Raw genomic sequence first — 21,234 nt, 5'->3', positions numbered from 1 at the left:
GACCTCATATTTTATAACAAGTAATAACTCCCAATTTATTGTACGTTTATTACAATTTATAATACCAAATAAATCATTTATTTATAACTGCTCATATAAGAGATTGTTTATAACACATCCCACTACATTTATAACTGTTAATAGATACATTTATAACAGTTTTCTTCTCACATCTCTCCTCATCCTTAACAAGTTCTATACTCCTTTATCTACTATTTTCTTTCTAGAACTGTGACTGTTCATAGAGCGTCTATGTTCAAAGCGCACTCATTGCTGGTTATAAACTATTCTGTGTGAGCGTGTAACCTCAGCTTAAAATAGTCGCTCACACAGAAGCACACCAGTTGTTCATGACATTAGCATGTTCCTACCTGAGATACTGTATGTTTATTACCGCGTTTCACCTGCATGTTATGTATCCTAGCAGCGGCTTTATTGAGTGAAGCGGTGGAACGTAAGGAGGTGTTTGCTGGAAAATAACATCCTGAATCTCAGGGACACTTTACCTCAGTGCTGGAAATAGCTCTTCACCATCTGTTAATTAATTCCAGGGCAAGTGAAGGCTTGTAACATTTGGCAGATGGGCGCACCTTTTCTTCCAGCACTGGAATGACTCTGCTTGTCCTGGGATGTAATTTCTCCAGCACAGCATTTATATTATCCGTGAATATCTCTAATTATAATCGATTATATATATAAACTATACATTAATTCTGATTTATAAATGCAAAAAAACAAAAAAGTCCATTACTTTATGATCAATGCTATTTAGACCCACTACTGTGATTTATTTATTTATTTTTCTGGCCCAAATCCAGGATGATGATAGATGTATCCAGTCGATTCTCTCTGAGTATGTGTTCAGTAGAATATTACACGTATTACAGATCCTGTAGGCCGCCTTCATAAATATGCATGCGGATACGCTTTTATGGTGGTCCTTGATGGATTAGATCACTTAAGCCTTGTTGATTTACCGTGCTGCATAACTGCGTCACGGTGTTTTTGCATGTCCTTGGCCTCTCTCTCGTTTGCAGACGGCGAGTGTTTCGACTATAAGTGGGTGAGCGCCTCGCGTTCCGTCTGGTGTGAGCGCTCAGACGGGATGAACGTCACAGGTACGATGATCCTCGGGAGAAACAAATGAACGATTTTCCAGCTGTGAGTCTGATACGAAATGAGTCAGTCGGCTTTCAGTGTGTTTATAGACGGGTGTTTTTTCCCTCTGATGGATAAACTTACACAGAATTTTACTGGTTGAAGATGAAATTTCAGCGGTTTATTAGATGAACAAGCACTCAGAGCATCTCAGAGAGCAGAAATGGGTTTGATATCAACATTTACTTTGAAGATACAAACATTTGTGTGGAAAAACAAACACTTTTCTATGAATATATCACCTCTGGTAAGCTATGGAAAAACAGAAATCCTTCTAAAACACTAAAAGGCTTAAAGTCCTGAGTGTCTACTTTCATATGAGCTTCATATTAACCTCCACTGTGGACTGGAACATGGCAAAGATGCTCAATCAGGAGGAAAGTCTAGCTTCAGTGTGTGGCAAAGATTTACAAAGAATAATTGCATGAAAGGTGTCACAAGGTCAAGCGAGGAAACCTTCTCAACAGGTTTTGCTAGGTGCTAAATATTCTCAATAACTGTGGTGAGTTTGGAGCGTAGAGAAACTACCAGAAGAACAAAAGTGAAGCTTAATCTGAACGAGAAAGATTGTCATCTTCTGCTAAGTGAATACCTGTCCTTCCGTCATATTCATTTATGAATATAACTCATTCTCGGTTCCTGAAGACTGCAGTAAAGCACATGGCTGCTAGAAAATGTCTTCATTTACGTTAAACGTTTTTTTTTGCGTGTGCTAAATATTCTCAAAATCTGCCCTTTAAGAGTTCGGATCTTAAAGAATCTTCCAGAATCTGAACCTCAGGGATAAATTGCGTGTGAAGGGTCATCGTTTCCAGAAACTTTCGGATTATTTTATTAAGCCATAATTCACGTAATTCACTTAGAATTTAAATGCCAGAAATTTGTGCATACATTAATCTCTCTTCCTGGAATAAATCACGCCGCTTCATTCATTTGCATTGAAATAATTTTGTATTTTGCACCTTAAATAAAGCGACTTGTTATTCTGCTCAGAAAACACTTATTACCAGGTTGTTGTTACATAAAAGGTTCGAAATCGGGTCAATGGGTGAAAACTACAGTGAGTCCTGCTTAAGTGGCAGTAATTACACAGGATTAAAGGGAAAGGGATAATTAGCCTTTAACATTTATTAAAACTCAAGGTTCCAGTTCGGTGTTAGCATTTTGAACTTCATTTATAGATGGCTGCCTCAAGCACAAACACAGCGCAGTCACGTAGCCCTAATTACTTCAGTTTTCATTAATGCTGCATTTGGGACTCTATTTTTAAAAGTTTCATAGCTGACCATTTTGACCTCCAGGTGGATGTCCCCCTACTTTGGCCCCGGGGACCGAGCAGCCGTGTGTCCCGTCCTGTGACAAGCCGCGATCCATCTGCTCTAAGGTAAGATGAGGAGTAGGTTTGGAAGTTTTTTATAGTGTTTGACGCTAATGAGCTGAAATGAAGAGAGATATTGCATCACATAAGGTCCTAAAACACGTGACGTGGCTCGTAAATTTGTGTAGTACATTTGTAGCCTCTGTAAGCATTAATGCTAGCTTAGCAAGCTAACTCAGGTGTGAATAGAGCGCATACATTTCTAAAACACTACACTACAAGTCATGACTTTCAATTTTGAAAATTTCCTTCAACTTTATATGCAATCTCCAGGTTTAAATATAATACCGGCCCTAATCACTTGCTAATATCCCCTGGTGATAGTAGTGCAGTGGGATTACATCTTTACCCAAAGAGAATGATGCGGCGGTGCTTTAGTGCTCTAGTCTGTCCAGCTGTCTCACACCTTAATGCTGATTCCACCATCGGGCTTGTCTTCTTGTAGTAGACTAACTAGCTGAGTCGTGTGTTGGCGTATTGGGGCAAAACAACATTTTATTCTTATTATAATGACGTCCATTAGAACCCGTATCAGGGTACACTTTCTGAAGGTGACAGGTTCCATTTAAACTGCTAACAAAATCAAAAAGGGAATTTAATATATATTTAATACTGTTCATACATTTTATTTTATATTTACACATATCTTATCATGGAAAACGTATTGGCTTTATTTAGGAGGATTATGTGGTCAGCCTTCAGTGGTGTGAATCAGGTGATTTTCTGTGAGTTAGCATGTGTCTCTGCTGCCCTCTGCAGGAAGCTGTGTGTGTGTGCGAGGAAGGCTACACCGAGGTTCTGTCTCCTGAAGGTCTTCTGCAGCAGTGTGCTGAGATCCCAGTGCTGGAGATTCCTACAGCAGGGAGCAAAAACGAAGACGTGAAGACAAGCCGAGCCGTCGACCCCACCGCCTCCACCACGGACGGGCCGGGACCCACGGGCCGCACCTGGTACCTCAAACCCTTCGGACCCGGTAAAGCAGGCATTTCAAATGGACATGTCTGTGTTGTACAGTAATGTAAAGTGGCGTCCTGCCAACTATATTTATATTAAATTATATTTTTAATTAAATAAAGAAATAAAATAAAAAAAATTAAATGAAATAAAAAAATATAAAGATCTTATTTTCACCACTGTAAAGCATCACAAATGTGGCAGTGCATTAAAGTGTTATAATTGTCTCATTATAATGTCATAGTGAGGTAAAGTGTCATAAAGTTTTTATTTATTCATTAGAGTGTCAAAGTGAATTAAAAGGTCATAGTGCTGTAAAATATTATATTCCATTAGAGCGTCATAGTGAATTAAAGTGTCATAGTATAGTGACATAGTAAAGTGTCATAGTAAAGTGACATAAGGTGTCACTTTATATAATAATATTCTATAAGAGTGTCATCGTGAATTAAAGGGTCATAGCGCCATAAAGTATTATATTCTATTAGAATGTCAAAGTGAGGTAAAGTGTAACAGTGTCATAAAGTATTATAGTACAATATAAGTGTCATAGCATGATGTAGTAATGTCATAGTGGTTTAGTGTTATAATCATAGTAATTTCAATTGTTCTAATACAGTATAATTAATGATAATGCCTTAAAATTTCATAGTGTGGTAAGGTCATTGTGTAATAAAGCATCATAGTATGATAAAGTGTCATAGTGAGGTAAATGTTGTGGGATGTGTCATAATGCCATAAAGTATAGTCCACTAGGTTTCATAGGGCAGCAGTGTCATCGTGTATTAAAGCATTATAGTAACATAGTCATAGCATGGATTTAGTATAGTAATGTCATTTAGTGTTATAGTCCTAGTCATTTAAATCGTTATATTACAGTGCAGTACAGTGCATGTCATACTGTGGTTAAGTCCTTATAAAGCACTGTAGTGTAATAAAGTATCATAGTGCAGTTATATGTCATAACATGTTCATGTCGTAGTGTAATTAACCCTCATAGTGTAATAAAGCATCATAATGCAGTAAAGTTATAGTTCAATAAGGCATCATAACACAGTGAAATGTCATATTGTGCTCATGTCATAGTGTAATAAAGCATCATCATGCGGTAAAATGTCGTTAGTGGAATAGAGCATCATAATGAGATACAATGTCAGCAAAATGTCAGTGAATCATAGTGCAGTTATTTGTGATGATGCGTGTAAAAGTCGGCGCTGAAATGGCATAGTGCAACGAAGCAGCATAGTGGGCTAAAGTGTCATAGTGTGGTAAAGTGTCATAGTGCATTAAAGCGCTATAGCACGTAGTGTGACATATGACAATAAAGTAGCATAATAATGTAACAAGTCGCAGTAAAGTCAACTTGATGTCGTATTGTATTGCCGTTGTAATAAAGTGTCACAGCCTAGTAAACATCAAAGTGACATAGAGCAGTATTGTGATGTCGTAACTGCTCGTGTTCGTCTCGTCACAGACGGCAGACTGAAGACGTGGGTTTACGGCGTGGCGGCCGGAGTGTTTGTGCTCCTGGTCTTTATAGTGTCCATGGTCTACTTAGCGTGGTAAGTGACAGTGAGATGATAGTATCTGCCCAAACCCTTCATCAATCCTCCTCCTCCTCTTCTTCCTCCTCCTTCTTTTCATCATCATCATCCTCATCCTCTTCATTCTTCAGTTCTCATACATTTTGTTTTTATTTTTCCCGCCCTCTTTGCCCCTTGTTGATTTTTTTCCGCTTCCCCGAGCAGCAGTTACTGCGCCATGCGCCGCTCTCGGGCCACGCTCGACTCTGCCAGCTGTGCGGCGGTGTGGATGGGCCGCGACGCTCACGAGCTCACCTTCACCTACCCTGAATGCCAGCAGCCTGAGTGCAGTGATGGTTAGGGTTCGCTCCCCTGACCTCCTGATCTTTTTCGACCTCCTGACCTTTTGACCCCAGTGCCTGTGTGTATGCGGTTCTGCTTCCCTCCCAGCCTGCAGAGGTACATTACAGCTCTGCTGTGTCTCTGTCACTAAATAAATGTATGCGGTTTTCAGTAGCCGGGCTTCAGAACATCTGGTTTGCTTTATTTAATCTAAATATAATAATATTTGGCCAAAAGGAATAATCTGTCATATTGAGGCATGCTTTTGCTCTTCCAGCAAAAGTTTACTTACATTTTAACCTTTTTAACCTACATATCCTCTATATAACACGTTCATAAAGGTTGCATTAATCATTTATAAAGCAATCATCAGTCAGATGCTTTATTGCAATTTCTATGAAATATTCATTATTACTGCATTTATTTACTTACATATTGCAAAGTGTTTTGCACTTTTGCCCATTCATGACATAAGGCATTCATAGTGCTTCATAATCATATTATAACTGCAGATCTGATACACTATTTAAATTGAGGGCATCCTTCTTTCATCCGTTCATAAGCCCTTTATAAATTTTTCAGCATTGTGGAAAAAAATCTTCCATGAAGCTCATATCTATAATACACTACGAGCATGCTCATAGCACGTTATAATGCATTCATAAGCCTGCACACGTTGTTAAATCAAATGCATTGCACTTTATAGCTATTTTATAATACATTTAAAAGAATTATTAATATGATGCGATGCAAGTAGTGTTCATAACAAGACTTTTTTTGCATAGTGCCTTATGAGATGCTATAATGGTGGTTATAAGCACTCTTAATAATGCATTCTTTTAACATCTCTAAAAATGCATCATAAATAATGCTTAAGTTCTATGCTATATAGAATTTTAGTTATAAGAGAAGTTATAATAGCTTTCCATAAACGATGACACGAATGTATAAAACGCCTTACGAATGCATTATGACATGTTACTATACATGTCATTATACATAATGCGTAATAAGCTAGGAATCCTTTAAAGACATGTCCAAATGAGCTCTGAAGGCTTTACACACATCATTAGACATGTTTCTTCAAAGGAATTGCAGTTTGCTTATGAATTTTATAAATTGACATTGCATTATAAGCTGTGTTTATAACTCGTTATATCGCCAGTAACAGCGTTTCCTCAGAATTGGTGTTATAATGCGTTATAAAGAATAATGAATCACGATAACAATTCGCTATGCACAGAACAGATAGCCGTAGCATGTAATGCCTCTTCATTCATTACAATTTTGTTTGTAATGCCTTATGAACATGATAAGAACGAATATGACCTTCAGACAGTCGAACATGTTACTTTTTTTCCGTTTGTTTAGCTTTTGCATGGCTTTATAGTTAGTTTTTTTTTCTAGTGGCACGGCCTGTTCTTCCATCCATTTCCGGTCATCTCATTTCCCATAATCCACTGCTCTACGTAGATTCCTGTTTGTTCTGTCGTAAAGTCCGTGTCCTGTGAGCTAACGAGGTTTATATCTCTGATTATTTATCTTCAGCAAAAAGCCAAAGAAACCACAACGACGACAAAACAACAACAGGCTGAAGCCCCTGACTTTGGCGTACGATGGCGATGCTGACATGTAGCCCTGATCTCTCTCTCTCTCTCACACACACACACACACACACACACACACTCAGAAATGCTTAACCAAACTGCTATTAATCAAGTCTTTATTAATTTATTAATTACGCTTAATTGAAGAAACAAGCAGAAATTTGAACCATGAATCAAACTGTTTTTGCAGCTAAGCTAAACAAAAAATGTACCTGCAACAAGACTGACACACACACACACACACACACACACACACATTTTCTTTTCAGAAACAAATGACGTCACGTCCTCGCGCGTTTGTTCCCTGGACGTCTGGACGTTTTTTTTTTTCCATCAGATGAATCGACACACGGAATCAAATCCTGACAAGAGAAAAACAAATCTTTAAAACGATTCACGAGTCAATTGGATGTTTTATGGACTTCGAAACAAACTTCTCATTGTGAATTTCAGCCTTTCTGTGGAAGGAGGAGTCGCCCTGCGTCCTGCGTTCTCTCTTCTCCTCATTTCCACGTTATTGCACTATATTAGTGCAGCATGATATGCATTCGAGTCAGGGTTTATCGGATTCGGGAGGAGAAAAAAGAAAGGAAAGAAAAATAAAAATAAAAAAGTGGATCGAAGATGAGAATTCTCGGATTTTTCGAACCTAAACACTTGATTTGCTTGGGGTTTTTTTCCAATCACTTGTGCATCGATAGATCGTTGGATGTGTCCATTTTTTCTTCTCATCGTGTTTATCCTGAATATTTTCTCCGTACTTTTCCTTCAGCTCATCTGTGAGAGTGTGATGGTGTGATAAATTTATTTATTTATTTATTTATTTATTTATTTTGAACCCTGCAGTTTCTGCCTTATTGTGCGAAGAAATGTATAAAATATAATAAAATAATTATAAATAATATAATAAGTAACATATAATTAATTACTTGTTATATTTGGCTTATATACAGAGCTATTAAAAAAATTACTTAAAAAAAAAAACAATATGTAGTAACACTTTCTATGAAGGTCTTATGAACACATTTGTATCATGTGATGCGATAATAAATGATGAAAATACACTTGATAATGCATTATTATATAGAGAGAGTTTCCAACACTAAAGCTGCACTGTTTATATGGCAATTTGAGACCAGGTTGGAATTATTATTTATTTATTTATTTTATTTTATTTTTTCTTGGAATGAATTGTACAAGAAAGATGATCAGGAAATCATATAACAAAAACAAAAAAAAAACCTGTTTTTATTTTTTTATTTTTTTACATTTCATGCTATACAATTCTTATTGCATTTGGATTTAATAAATTAATAAACATTTTTTTTATTTAAAATATCTTTCCCTGTATTTGCTGCATTAGTAGAACATATGAATGATTATATATTTGGGCTATAATATCTATGATTTTCTGATATTTTTTTCTTCACTGTCACTGAAAACATGAGGATTAGTCAGTATTTTGTTTAAAGTAATGACTTTTATTTATTTATTTATTTATTTATTTATTTTTAAAAAAAGGTAAAAAAAAAAAACAATTCAGGTAAAAAATACACACAAAAAAAGGTTTACACTGGGAATAAAATAGAAATAAACGTATGAAGTATAAATATTTAAAATGAAAAATCAATCCAAGCAAAAAAAAAAAATGCAATGCAATCCAGTCTGTTATGTAATTAATAATAATAATAATAATAATAATAATAATAATAATAATAATAATAATTACACTAACAACAACAATAATAATAATAATAATAATAATAATAATAATAATAATAGGTGATTAATGTGATCACAGCTCACTTTGCTGAACGTTTGACATTAAAAGCCAGTGTGTTTATGAAGACTTAATGACACCCGACAGCACAACATTTTATACACGAAAATAAATTCTAACCTGCTCTTGAAAAATCACCACAGTCTCTCACTCTGTTTTTAGACATCACAGCGATGTTTTCCCACCTTACATTATCTGACTTACATTATCTGACATTACGTTATCTGAATCTCCTTCATACTCATCGTACTTATGGGACTGAACCTAGGCCTTGTAACATGTTATAAACACTATAATAATGCTATTTAATGTGTTCTCGTATAATTGATAATCACTGCCATTCCTTTCCATCTTGCTTTCTCATGATGCATTATCACGTTATGACTGTATTCATAGCATTAGAATATGACCTTCATAAGAAAGTGTTACTGAATATCACCCCAAAGACAACGTACGATCGCTATATAACAGTAGTTCGATGTTTAATGACAAAAAGCGGGTATCGATAGAATTTTTAAAAAAAAATAAATAAATAAAAAAGTTTTATGTAAATTATATATAGATGACGTCACAAATTGCTGCTTTAAATCTGTAACATTACGAAGAAAAGAAGCGTCTATATTATATTAAAGGTAACTTGCTCTATACTTCTAGAAATGTTCATTGTCTGATGGCTAAATGACATTTGAAACAATTTTATGCGTTCTTAAAAGCCCGGTTCATGAATGAATAATAGACATACACTGTTATTACGTGTAAGTGTGAACATTTTTTTTGCTTCAGTTATTTTTTTGTTTGTTTGTTTGTCCTCGTTTATTATCTCTGAAGCTGAAGCCGTTCGAGACTCGGCCCTCAGGGCGGCTGATGAAGCGTGGATTTTCGCTTTGGGTGATGTGATGTGTAAATAACGATTCGATGATTTTTTTTTATTTCATATTGATGAAGTGTGTATTTCATCTTTTGGGGAAACGGCGAAAATGATGACGTGTGTAAAAGCGGTGGGATCTGATCTGTGTTTATGTTAGACATTGAAACAAGGTTTAGTGCTTTTTCTTTTGTACTGTTTCTGTATCTGAGGAATTGAAGGTGAATAAAGGAAAGTGTGTGTGTGTGTGTGTGTGTGTGTGTGTGGTGGAGACACTTGCTGTGGTTTGATTTGGTTCGGTTCGGTTTAGTGAAGTCAGAGACAGTCTGGGATTTTAAAGAAAAAGTGTCTTTATTTGGGTTTATTTGTTATTCATTGATTAAAAAACAACTGAAATGAGAAATAAGCATCTGGGAATTATTTCATTATTGTTCTAAAAAAAATTTTCTCCAGTGTTCTGGACTGAAGTCACCCCGGGGAACGGAGAAGAGCGACGATGGCACAGAACAAAACTGGCCATACTCTTGCAGTGGGAGGGGCTTTCTCTCTTTTCCTTGTCAATCACAGCAATGCTAGCCGATCATAAGCTCATGTATGTGGAAGAGGGCAGATAACACTTCCTCAGAGTGTAGTTTTTCCACTTGTTATTCATGTCATGGATTAAGTTAGAGGGTAAAACCAAACCAACTGGGGAGAAAATGAAGAGCAGATCCACCCCTCATACTCCAAAACACCCATTGCCCATTCTCTCACAGTGGGAGGGGCTTACTCTCTTTTCCTTGTCAATCACAGCAATGCTACCCTATCATGAGCAGGTGTGAGCTCATGTATGTGGAAGCGGGCAGATAGCACTTTCCTCAGAGTGTTGTTTCTCCACCCTCACCCACTTATTAGTTATTTGTAATGTAATGGAGTGAGTTAGAGGGTAAAACCAAACCAACTGAGGAGAAAATGGAGGTCAGATCCACCCCTCATACCCCAAAACCCCCAACAGACACAGAACGTACTCAAATAAGCTAATGGTGTGTGAACTAGATCCAAGTGAAGAGCAAGGCTTTAGGGGTCATGGGTAATACTAGTATTACTAGTATGAAATGGGGGTGGGGAAAGGGGTGGGGCTTCCTGAGTATGTCAGTTAATATCGGTGAGTTTAAAGCCCATGTTATTTGTAATGTAATAGAGTGAGTTAGAAGGTAAAGCCAAAACAGCTGGGGAGAAAATGGAGGGCAGATCCACCCCTCATATCCCAAAACACCCATTGTCCATTCTCTCACAGTGGGAGGGGCTTACTCTCTTTTCCTTGTCAATCACAGCAATGTTACCCAATCATCAAGTTGGGAGAAAATGGAGCCCTCATACCCCCAAAACACCCCACAGACTCAAAAACTTAAGTAAAATAAACTAATGGTGTGTGTACTAGGTCCAAGTGAAGAGCAAGGTGTGCTCCATCACACAAGACTTTAGGTGTAATGGGTCATACCATTGCTAGTATGAAATGGGGGCAAGGAAAGGGGTGGTCCTGCATGTACTTATTACTAGAGATAGTTTACAGCCTTAACGGAATAAACTGTGCTGGTATAGGAAAAGTGTGGTGCAGTATGATAAAGTTACCCATGTTTTTTATTAAAAAAAAGAAAGAAAATAAGTTAAGTAGCCTTTGTTTGTCACATATTGTATGCATTACTGCACAGTGAAATTCTTTCTTCACATATCTCATCCTTGGGGATTGGGGTCAGAGCACAGGGTCAGCCATGATGCAGCGCCCCTGGAGCAGGGTGGGTTGGGGGCCTTGCTCAAGGGCCCAGTGGTGGCAGTTTGGCAGTGCTGGGGCTTGAACCCTGATATTCTAATCAACGACCCAGAGCCTTAAGCACTTGAGCTACCACCACCCCCAAAGTGCACCAGTTTGGAAACCCTCAGTGCCTCATCAGGACCTGGACCTTGCAGGATGAATGCACCTTCATTAAAATGTCTGAATAATCAGCAAAGTGTCATCAACTAATCGCCTCTTTAGTGATTTCCCCAACCAGCGTTATCTAGTCTGCTAATTAGAGTGTCAGTACAACAAGCTGCTGTAGCTTAGACTTCAGAAACTCTACACAACTGTCAAGAGCTTCAGGTTCTTTTATTTATCATCCAGCTTTAAACATGACAGAACACTCTTCCTCAAAATAATGAGTGGAGCTAAACTTATTTCCTATTCACTAACATGGGAAAGGACAGGGCTAAAACTGATACTGCAGCCAACCACTAGAGGGTCTCAGAGACAATTAGGTTTACTTTTAAACCCTGATATGATGTCTGTCTGTCTATCTATCTATCTATCTATCTATCTATCTATCTATCTATCTATCTATCTATCTATCTATCTATCTATCTATCTATCTATCTGTGTAGATGTCTATCTATCTATCTATCTATCTATCTATCTATCTATCTATCTATCTATCTATCTATCTATCTATCTATCTATGTAGATGTCTATCTATCTATCTATCTATCTATCTATCTATCTATCTATCTATCTATCTATCTATCTATCTATCTATCTATCTATCTGTGTAGATGTCTGTCTATCTATCTATCTATCTATCTATCTATCTATCTATCTATCTATCTATCTATCTATCTATCTATCTATCTATCTATCTATCTATCTGTGTAGATGTCTATCTATCTATCTATCTATCTATCTATCTATCTATCTATCTATCTATCTGTGTAGATGTCTATCTATCTATCTATCTATCTATCTATCTATCTATCTATCTATCTATCTATCTATCTATCTATCTATCTATCTATCTGTGTAGATGTCTATCTATCTATCTATCTATCTATCTATCTATCTATCTATCTATCTATCTATCTATCTATCTATCTATCTATCTATCTGTGTAGATGTCTATCTATCTATCTATCTATCTATCTATCTATCTATCTATCTATCTATCTATCTATCTATCTATCTATCTGTGTAAAATCACACTTGTCAGGGTTGCCAGATTCACGGGTTAATCCCCTATCACCTTAAACCTAAAATAGCACCAACACTACAAACAGAATAATTTAAAACACACAATTTGTTTTCAAATCCACTGATTCCACATTTAATATAATAAAAATAACCCATCTGGGTGGAAAATCTAGTGGGTGGCAACCCTTAATGAGCCATTAACATCTGTTAATTGTTTACCTTTACTCCAGCTGTGCTGTGATTCCTCTCACACATCCTCTCTCAATCTCTCTCTCTCTCTCTCTGTCAATTACTCTCTCTCTCTCTCTCTCTCTCTCTCTCTCTCTCTCTCTCTCTCTCTGTCTCTCTCTCTCTCTCTCTCTCTCACACAGACACACACACACACATACAGATGCGCACAAATCATGTGTTCATGTGGAATTTTCCCTGGTATGTGTGTGTGTGTGTGTGTGAGAGTGTGTGTGTGTTTCAGTCTGTCTGTATCCGTGCGCGTGTGAAGAGGGTGAGAGGTAAAGTTGGTGTGTGTTCCAGGATGTTCTCCGCTTGCATCCTGCTGTGGATCAGTATTCCTGCTCTATACCAGGTGAGAAGTTTATATTTTTTATATTAGATTTGCTTTTCTTTTTTATGTTTTAGTGTTTATTTCAGAATCAGCTCTGCTGTAATCTCGTATACAGCGATGATAAGAGACAGAATTTACATAAAGATCTAAACTGCAAGTGTGATATATAGTCGATTTGTTCTGATTTGTTTTTATGAATTAAAAATGTATAACGATTATGCAAATAAGTCACTTTAGGGTACAGATTAAAATTATATTTAAAATAAAATAAAATTGATATTATTAAACTTTATACATTCTTAAGATTTATATATAAGTTTGCAATAATGTTGTATTTTTCTGAATTGTTTTTAAAGAATTGTGTTCAATCTTCAGTATTTTATCAGTGTGGTGTAGAAACTCTCAGATTTTTATTTTTTCTTTAAAAATTGATCTCACACTATTTCCTTTTCTATTATTTGAGAGAAGCTCAATCTCTAAATCATATTTTTAGTGTCATCTATCACTATAGCTCCGACTCCCAGCTTTAATCTTATTTGGATTGGATCATGTTTATTTTTATTGTACAAATTCTGCAAAATAAAATGAACAAATTATTAAAAATAAATCATTATAATAAGAAGAATGTTTCTTTAAAAGTAAACATAAGTAATTTTCAACAGCAAAAATACTATTCGTGTATAACATGATCCTATATATTATATTATATTATATTATATTATATTATATTATATTATATTATATTATATTATATTATATTATATTATATTATATTATATTATATTATATTATATTATATTTTGTGTCCTCTTTAGCTGTATAGAATCATATTATTGCTACTTTCACTTGTAAAATTTTCACTTAATTTTTTTTAATTTATATTATATATACTTATATTAAATATTTTATTAATTATTTTTTGGATAAAATATTTACCAGATGATTAAATATAATATAAATCTTTTTTAAGGACACGCCTGAGATATCTGCCATTACTTTGTTCTCTCTCTCTCTCTCTCTCTCTCTCTCTCTCTCTCTTTCCACATTTAACACTTCAGCTGAGAAACAAAGAAGGTTGAAGGTTCTATGTGGAACCCTGCAACACAGCGCTTCTCTGTCAAAACTCTGAGAACTCATTAAAAATTATTCTGAGTAGAATGTGGTGGTTTGTGTAAGATAATAATGATGATGATGATGATGATCATGAAGATGAGGTTCTGTGATGCTCTCAGCTCATCCCTCGCCTCCTTGGGCACCGTGTGCGGAGACTCGGCTCTGAGCTCCGCCTCTCCATTGATCCATCTCTCTCTAATCAGAGCGAGAGAACACGCAGAACTCCGACCCTGAAAGAGTTAACACCTTTTAAAGTGTAAATGTGAACATGTTGGTCGTCCTTGCTGAAACCCGAACAAATCCTCTGAAATTCCGCAAAATTCCATTAAACATTCCTCAATAATGAGTTTGAGCTCTGGTAGGAATTCTAACGAGCGAGAGTGATCCTGTTTTGTTGAGGATTTGACGAATTATGGTTCTATGATCAAAAATCCAGAACCGGCCTCTTTGCTGCAGCTGGTCAGCATGGTAATAATGTGTTGAGGTTATATTGTTTGGTACCCAGGGTTCTCACAGGGAGATTTACCAGCGCTTAGCTTCCTAAAGAGGTTCCATCTGAAAGTCGTGAAGGCTTTTATGTAGAACCTTTAAGAGTTTTCTCTTAAAGGAACAAATGGTTCTTGGGTATATGGGGTATATGGTTTAACGATCCACAGAATGCATCAATTGCACTAAAGTAATTGAAAAAGCTTCCTTAGACTGTAAAGATATTCTTTATGGCATTGGGGGGGGGGCTTTTTTGGTTCTTCCTGGCACTTAGGGTTCTATGTGGAACCTTGTGTGTCTATCAGAAAGGATTCTGAATACTTTTTTAAAAACAGAGAACCGCTAACTCATCAAAAATCACGTGAAATACCTCTTTTGAATTTGGTTCTGTGTATAGAAATTGTTGTACTATAGTATAAGGTTAACTCTATAAGCTAACTCTTTTTTTCAGTTGTTCAGAAGTTTTTATATAGCTTGTAACCCATAAATGACCTTAACTTACCAAAGATCCCTTTAAAGGAGAAGTTCACTTCCAGAACAAAAATCTACAGATAATTTCCTCACCCCCTGGTCCTCCGGGATGTTCATGTCTTTCTTTCTTCAGTCGTAAAGAAATTATATTTTTTGATGAAAACATTTCAGGATTTTTCTCCACTTCAGTGGTGCCCGTGAGTCTGAACTTCCAGAATGCAGTTTAAGAGCTCGAAACCTCGATCCCATCCAGGAAGAAGACTCTTATCTAGACAAACCATTGGTCATTTTCTTAGAAAAATAAAAAATTGTATACTTTTTAACCACAACAGCTCGTCTAGCGCTAGCTCTGGGATGCGCGTCCACGACACTACGTACTACATAATCACGTCGAAAGGTCACGCGTGACGCAGGCGGAGCTACAGACCCGGTGTTTACTAGTGTGGAGAAGGAGGAGCGCTCCGAAGTTGTTGCATGTGGAATGACACAAAGTTATATGTACCTTTTTGTTAGTAAAGTGTGTTGGACTTATTTGCACTTCCTCGCTCTTTGCACGTCCGCTTAGTAAACACTGGGTCTGTAGCTCCGCCTACTACATGAGACCTTTCAACGTGATTACGTAGTACGTAGTGCTGGGATGCGCATCCCAGAGCTAGTGCTAGACCAGCTTTTGTGGTTAAAAAGTATACAATTTTTAATTTTTCTAAGAAAATGACCGATGGTTTGGCCAGATAAGACCCTCATTATATGAAGTCCACTATATGGATGACCAGGGGGTGAGCTTTTAAGTAAATTTTTGTTTTGGAAGTGAACTTCTCCTTTAAGATGCCCTTAGTATGTGGGTCTGATCATGAAAAAAATATATGCTACACTACATTATAAGGTTAAATCTTGGAGAAACTTTCAAGGCTCTATGTAGAACCCTATAACAGTGATTTAGTAGCAAAATGGATTCCAATGACGTCTGACGTTTTTGAAGTCTTATAATCCAAAACATCTCTTGAAGAACCTTTTTGGATGCGGTTCTAAGTACAGACGATGTTGCTGTATGTCCATTATGTAAAAATGGATGGATGGATGGATGGATGGATGGATGGATGGATTGATGGATGGAAACATTCCATGGATGTCAAAGGTTCTTCACAGAACCCTCCACTCTGACAAAGAACCATTGAGGAACCTTTATTTTTTAAGCACACTGACATGAGAGAAAATGCTATTTCCAGACTGAAAATACATTAAGGCAAACATTTGAAATGTGGAACACATGATATTTGGGTTCTTTTCACAAAGGAACATTTAGAACTTTTCCTTCTTTTTCTTTCTTTCTATTTTCTTTTTTTTTACATCAAGATTTCAACAGAAAGTTGAAGCGAGACAAAAATAAACCTGAACGTGAGAACCGGCCATCATTTTCAGTGCTGACAGCCGCATGTCACACTCCAACATCATTCCAGCTGTGTGTGTGTGTGTGTGTGTGTGTGTGTGTGTATGTGTGTGTTGTAGGACCTCCCAGCATGCAGCTTTACGACTGATTATAATCCTCTTTAATTCAGAAGTCAACAAATACACAAACAACAGATATACACACTCACAGAACAGGGTTCTCTGGATTGGTTCTATACTGAAGGTGAAACCTTCTTTTGCAAACTTCTACATAGAACATTTGAGAACCTTTTCAAGGAAGCATACTGAAGAGCCCTTGAGAATATTTGTTTGAAAATAATAATAAGAAGAACTGAGGGCATGAAGCCTTTATTATCACCACACACACATTACAGCACAGTGGAATTTCCCGGCTGAGGAAGTTGGGGGGCAGAGAGCAGGGGCAGCTATGATACAGTGCCCCTGGAGCAGAGAGGGTTAAGGGCCTTGCTCAATTGCCCAACAGTGGAGCTTGGCGGTGCTGGGGGCATAAACCCCGATCAGCAACCCAGAGCCTTGACCACTTGAGCCACCACTGCCCCTATAAAGGGCACTCTTAACAATAAAAAAGGTTTTAGGGAATGTAGAACCCAATAAAGTAACCAGAAATCAGAAGAATTGAAGTGGGATGTTTCTAGAACGCTTAGAACAAACCAAATAAGGAAAATGTTTTCCCAACAGAAATGATCCTGAATTAAAGGTGAAATAAAGAGGTAATGATTTGTGAGTACGTGTTTCAGAGTGTTTCAACGAAGTGACATTAAAAATCTGAAACACAGCTCGGAGGAAATCTCATTTAACTCCGGAAACTTAATTGCGTGTCACCGCGCTATAGCGAGAGAGCCGAGCATTTTACAGGGACGCATAAGACAGAGAGAGAGAGAGAGAGAGAGAGAGAGAGAGAGAAAAGAGACAGTCTATGATTTTTTTTGTTAATTGTGTGTAAATGATCTCATTAAAGGACATCCACAGGGGGCTGAAACACTGCGCTGTTCCTCTCTGCTCTGTCCTGAGGGTTTTATTTTACATTAATCTCTCTGGCAGAAACATTTATTCAAATTAAAAGAGAGGAAGGGGGGAGGAAGAGAGGGGAGGGAGAGGGGGGGAGAGAGAGAGAGAGAGAGAGAGAGAGAGACAGAGAAAGAGAGAGAGAGAAACACAAGAAAAAGATAGAGAGAGAGAGAGAGAGAGAGAGAGAGAGAGAGAGAGAGAGAGAGAGAGAGGACAAAAGAGAGAGAGTGAGAATAAGAGTCAGCACAAGGAGCAAGGGAGAGAGCAATGGGAAAGGAGAGAGAGAGAGAGAGAGAGAGAGAGAGAGAGAGAGAGACAGACAGACAGACAGACAGACAGAGAGGAAAAAACAAAGAGAGAAGTAGGGATGGAGAAAAAGTACAAGTCTGTGAAGTGTTTTGTTCCTCTTAAAGCTCAGGAATGTGTCAAGGATCACACTTTCATTTTTATTATTTTATTTCATACTTTTTATCTGTTTATAGCTCCATTTAATGAGGGGGAACATCTGTGAAATTCAAGAGAGAGAGAAAATGAGTCTGGTGATTGTTTATAGCTGCTTTAACGTTTCGTGAGAAGTGGAACTCGTTTCACAGGACGAGCCTCAATAAACGATGCTGAGTCCAGTTATAAAGCTTTATGAACCGCATGTGTCACATTCACACACTCTTCATTTGTCCTCTGGGGAGAATTTAATGAAAGTACTTGCCTCCAGGTCGAAAGACTGAAACATTCAGTGTAACTTTAAACGAAACACACACACACACACATTACGCTGCAGGTGTAATGGAGTCTGGGACGCATGTTGACCTCCCAGCATTGTCCTCTATCTGACTCGTATCTGACCTCAATCTAGCTGAAGATAAGTGACAAGCTGTAATATTTGGATTATTGATCTATGGGATAAGTAATAAATCGTCTCACTTACATGAGACACACATGCTGTCATAGCGCCCTCGTCTTCGTCCTCATCCTCATTCCCAGAGCCTATGTCTCAGAGTTTTTATTAAATCAGAACAGAAGCTGTCTGTGGATGGGTTGGTTGGTGGGTATCCAATCCATTTTCCTTAAATAGAAAAATGAAGGAGTGTGTAAATGTCTGCAGAAAAATAAAGAGACACAGAGACATTCAAAACTGTTTAATACAAGTTATACAAAACTGACCAATCACATTCCAGCACCGGATAATACAACACTGTGTCTTTTATTGTTTCCCTGACAGACTATCCCGGTTGAAGGACATCCTGACCTTCAGCAAGGTCATGAGTCGTATATTGAGGTTGAGGACTGGTTCAAGGACTACGTGGGCCTGCACCTGGCCAATCAGCAAGCTAAAAGACGTCCGGCTTCGAATTTCAAAACCGGGAAACTGAGGAAGATGTTCGGATGGGGAGACTTCCACTGCAGTGTGAAATCTGCCGCGCTGGACCTTCTCATCAAAGGCAAGATCGTTGACCACGGAAATGGAACGTTCAGCATCCACTTCCTGTGTAACAGCACCGGCGTCGGGAACGTCAGCATCGGGTTAACGCCGTCCAGCAAGACGGTGGAGTTCAGGTCGGCACGGGAAGAGGTGACGGAATCGGTGGAGTCGAAGCTGTTCAACTGCAGGGTGGAGTCGGAGAAGGTGGAGCAGAGCAAGAGGGGCATGCGGTGCAGCTACGATCCCTCACAGAGCTGCGAGCATCAGCACACACAGAGTCACGTGGCGTGGCTGTGTTCCAAACCGTTCAAGGTCATCTGCGTGTACGTGTCCTTCCGCAGCGTGGACTACAACCTGCTGCAGAAAGTCTGTCCGGATTATAACTATTACAGCGACACCCCGTACTTCCGATCTGGATGATCCCTCCGTCACAGAGTCTAGTCTAGTGTAGCTAGGGAAGGGAAACTCAGTATCTGTGAGTGTTTAGTGATTCTAGGTGCTGCTGTACACGGGACAGCTTCTGCTCCAGGTCAAAAAGTTATGATTTGATTCATTTCAAATATTTGAGCATGTACATTTCATACATCCTTTATCCTTATTAAAAAAGATCAAAAGTTGAGACGCATGAGAAAACATGACATCATTTCCACTAAGGGAACATTATGAGTGAGCATCGATGTGGGCTGGTTTGTGCCGTGTATTGTGGAATTTCTTCCCCGAGTGCACGTTGCAGTGCATTGAGAGATTGAGAGAGACAGCTCTTAAAATGTCCAACTCCCTGATCAGCGCCTCGACTACTGACCTGAGAGAGCTGACCCAGCCACAGTCATAACACGCAGTAAAGGGATGTAGATATTCAGTAGGGCAATGCGTTTATGTTCCTGAGTAAACAACTGAAACCGTTATCAACTTCAAAACTGAATAAAAATGGATTTTAAATCATTTCCGTGTGACATCGTTGTTTCCTGTAGTCATCTTAGTCATTCAAAAACGTTTTAACTAGCATGCTAGCTAGCTGTTTTGCTAGCAAACAAACTTCTAGATATAATCTTTAATTGTAATGTTACACCTCCTGCATTCCTGAAGTCTGTGGTCAGCATATTGTCTCTTGATGCCTAAAACCCTCTGGAAGTTCAAACTATATCCAAAATACAGCATGTGATCGAGAAAATGTAAATGCTAGTCACGTCTAAGATTAAACAGGACTGTTCCCCTCAGCTCTGGTTCTGTGTAAACAGAATATATTTCTCAGAATTAATTTAACGATGTAAATGATGCTGATGTCTGTCGCCAGGTTCTAATGATAGACAGATTTGATTAAATACTTTTCTTTTGGTGCAGTGGACACTTTTTGCACCTCACACACACTCGAGCACGTCATTTGGAGCGAAGCTGTGCTTTATCACACCGCGTCAGCAGCATCGTCTCTTTAATGCTTTTTTCCCCTCTGTCTGCACATCTGTCTTCAGTGACATTGATGAAATGTTAAAAATATTTCCGAAGGCAGATATCCCTCGGTTTGAAGTGAAGGTGATGAAAACCTACATGAATATGACATCCTGAAAGCGGCATGAAGCTTAACACCCGAGTCAACACTGCGTCAGAGTCTTTAGAGGAACTCGAGGGCTTCACCGCTGTCTCGCTCTCCACACGTCTACAGGATGGCTAACTATCGTTGATATGATGCTGTCTGTTCTCTTAGCAGAGTTGTAAACATTTTTCAACTAGATTTCCTGACACATCGGCTCGTCTCATCCGTCTTAATTATCGGTGTTGGAGGAAAAACATCACATCACAAGTGAGGAATCACACATGCAGTTTATTCAGGATTTCTCTCAGATGTGATGGAGCTGATAATGAATTTCCACATGACTGCAGGGGGGGGGGGTGTGTGGTTTATTTGAGTTAAAGCACAAGCTGAAAATTGATATAAAAAAATAATATGAAAAAAAAATCTGAAGATTTATTTTTTTGTTTTATTTATTTTATAAAATATAAAACAAAATATTAGGTATGAACATACAAATATTACATATATACAAATATTTAATATTAAAACAATATTAAAATTGATTATACTATATAATTTTAATAGATTTGTTTATATTATTATTAGAAAACATTATATTATTATTAGAAAAATATTATTGATGATATTTAAC

The 21,234-nt window shown here is 37.7% G+C and overlaps 2 protein-coding genes across 2 annotated transcripts in view; both read left to right on the top strand.

The window, feature by feature from the left end:
- The window catches only part of thsd7ab (thrombospondin, type I, domain containing 7Ab), a 125,054-nt gene extending 115,047 nt beyond the window's left edge, over positions 1–10,007 (top strand). The window contains exons 24-29 of the mRNA XM_058377051.1: positions 1,038–1,118; positions 2,460–2,542; positions 3,296–3,509; positions 4,965–5,052; positions 5,239–5,472; positions 6,904–10,007. Of these exons, the coding sequence (XP_058233034.1) occupies positions 1,038–1,118; positions 2,460–2,542; positions 3,296–3,509; positions 4,965–5,052; positions 5,239–5,374 (602 nt within the window). The 3' untranslated portion in view covers positions 5,375–5,472; positions 6,904–10,007. The remainder of the gene's footprint in view (positions 1–1,037; positions 1,119–2,459; positions 2,543–3,295; positions 3,510–4,964; positions 5,053–5,238; positions 5,473–6,903) is intronic.
- A 3,071-nt stretch (positions 10,008–13,078) lies between these two features.
- LOC131344495 (neurexophilin-1) lies at positions 13,079–20,041 on the top strand. Its single transcript, XM_058376835.1, has 2 exons — positions 13,079–13,167; positions 18,872–20,041. Exons 1-2 carry the CDS (start codon positions 13,117–13,119, stop codon positions 19,490–19,492), a joined length of 672 nt encoding a protein of 223 aa, XP_058232818.1. The 5' UTR covers positions 13,079–13,116; the 3' UTR covers positions 19,493–20,041.
- The last annotated feature ends 1,193 nt before the right edge of the window (positions 20,042–21,234 follow it).

The sequence above is a fragment of the Hemibagrus wyckioides genome, linkage group LG23 (assembly GCF_019097595.1).
Source record: "Hemibagrus wyckioides isolate EC202008001 linkage group LG23, SWU_Hwy_1.0, whole genome shotgun sequence".
Lineage (NCBI taxonomy): Eukaryota > Metazoa > Chordata > Actinopteri > Siluriformes > Bagridae > Hemibagrus > Hemibagrus wyckioides.
The sequence above is the reverse complement of the archived record's forward strand: the minus strand, read 5'-3'. Positions and strand labels throughout refer to the sequence as shown.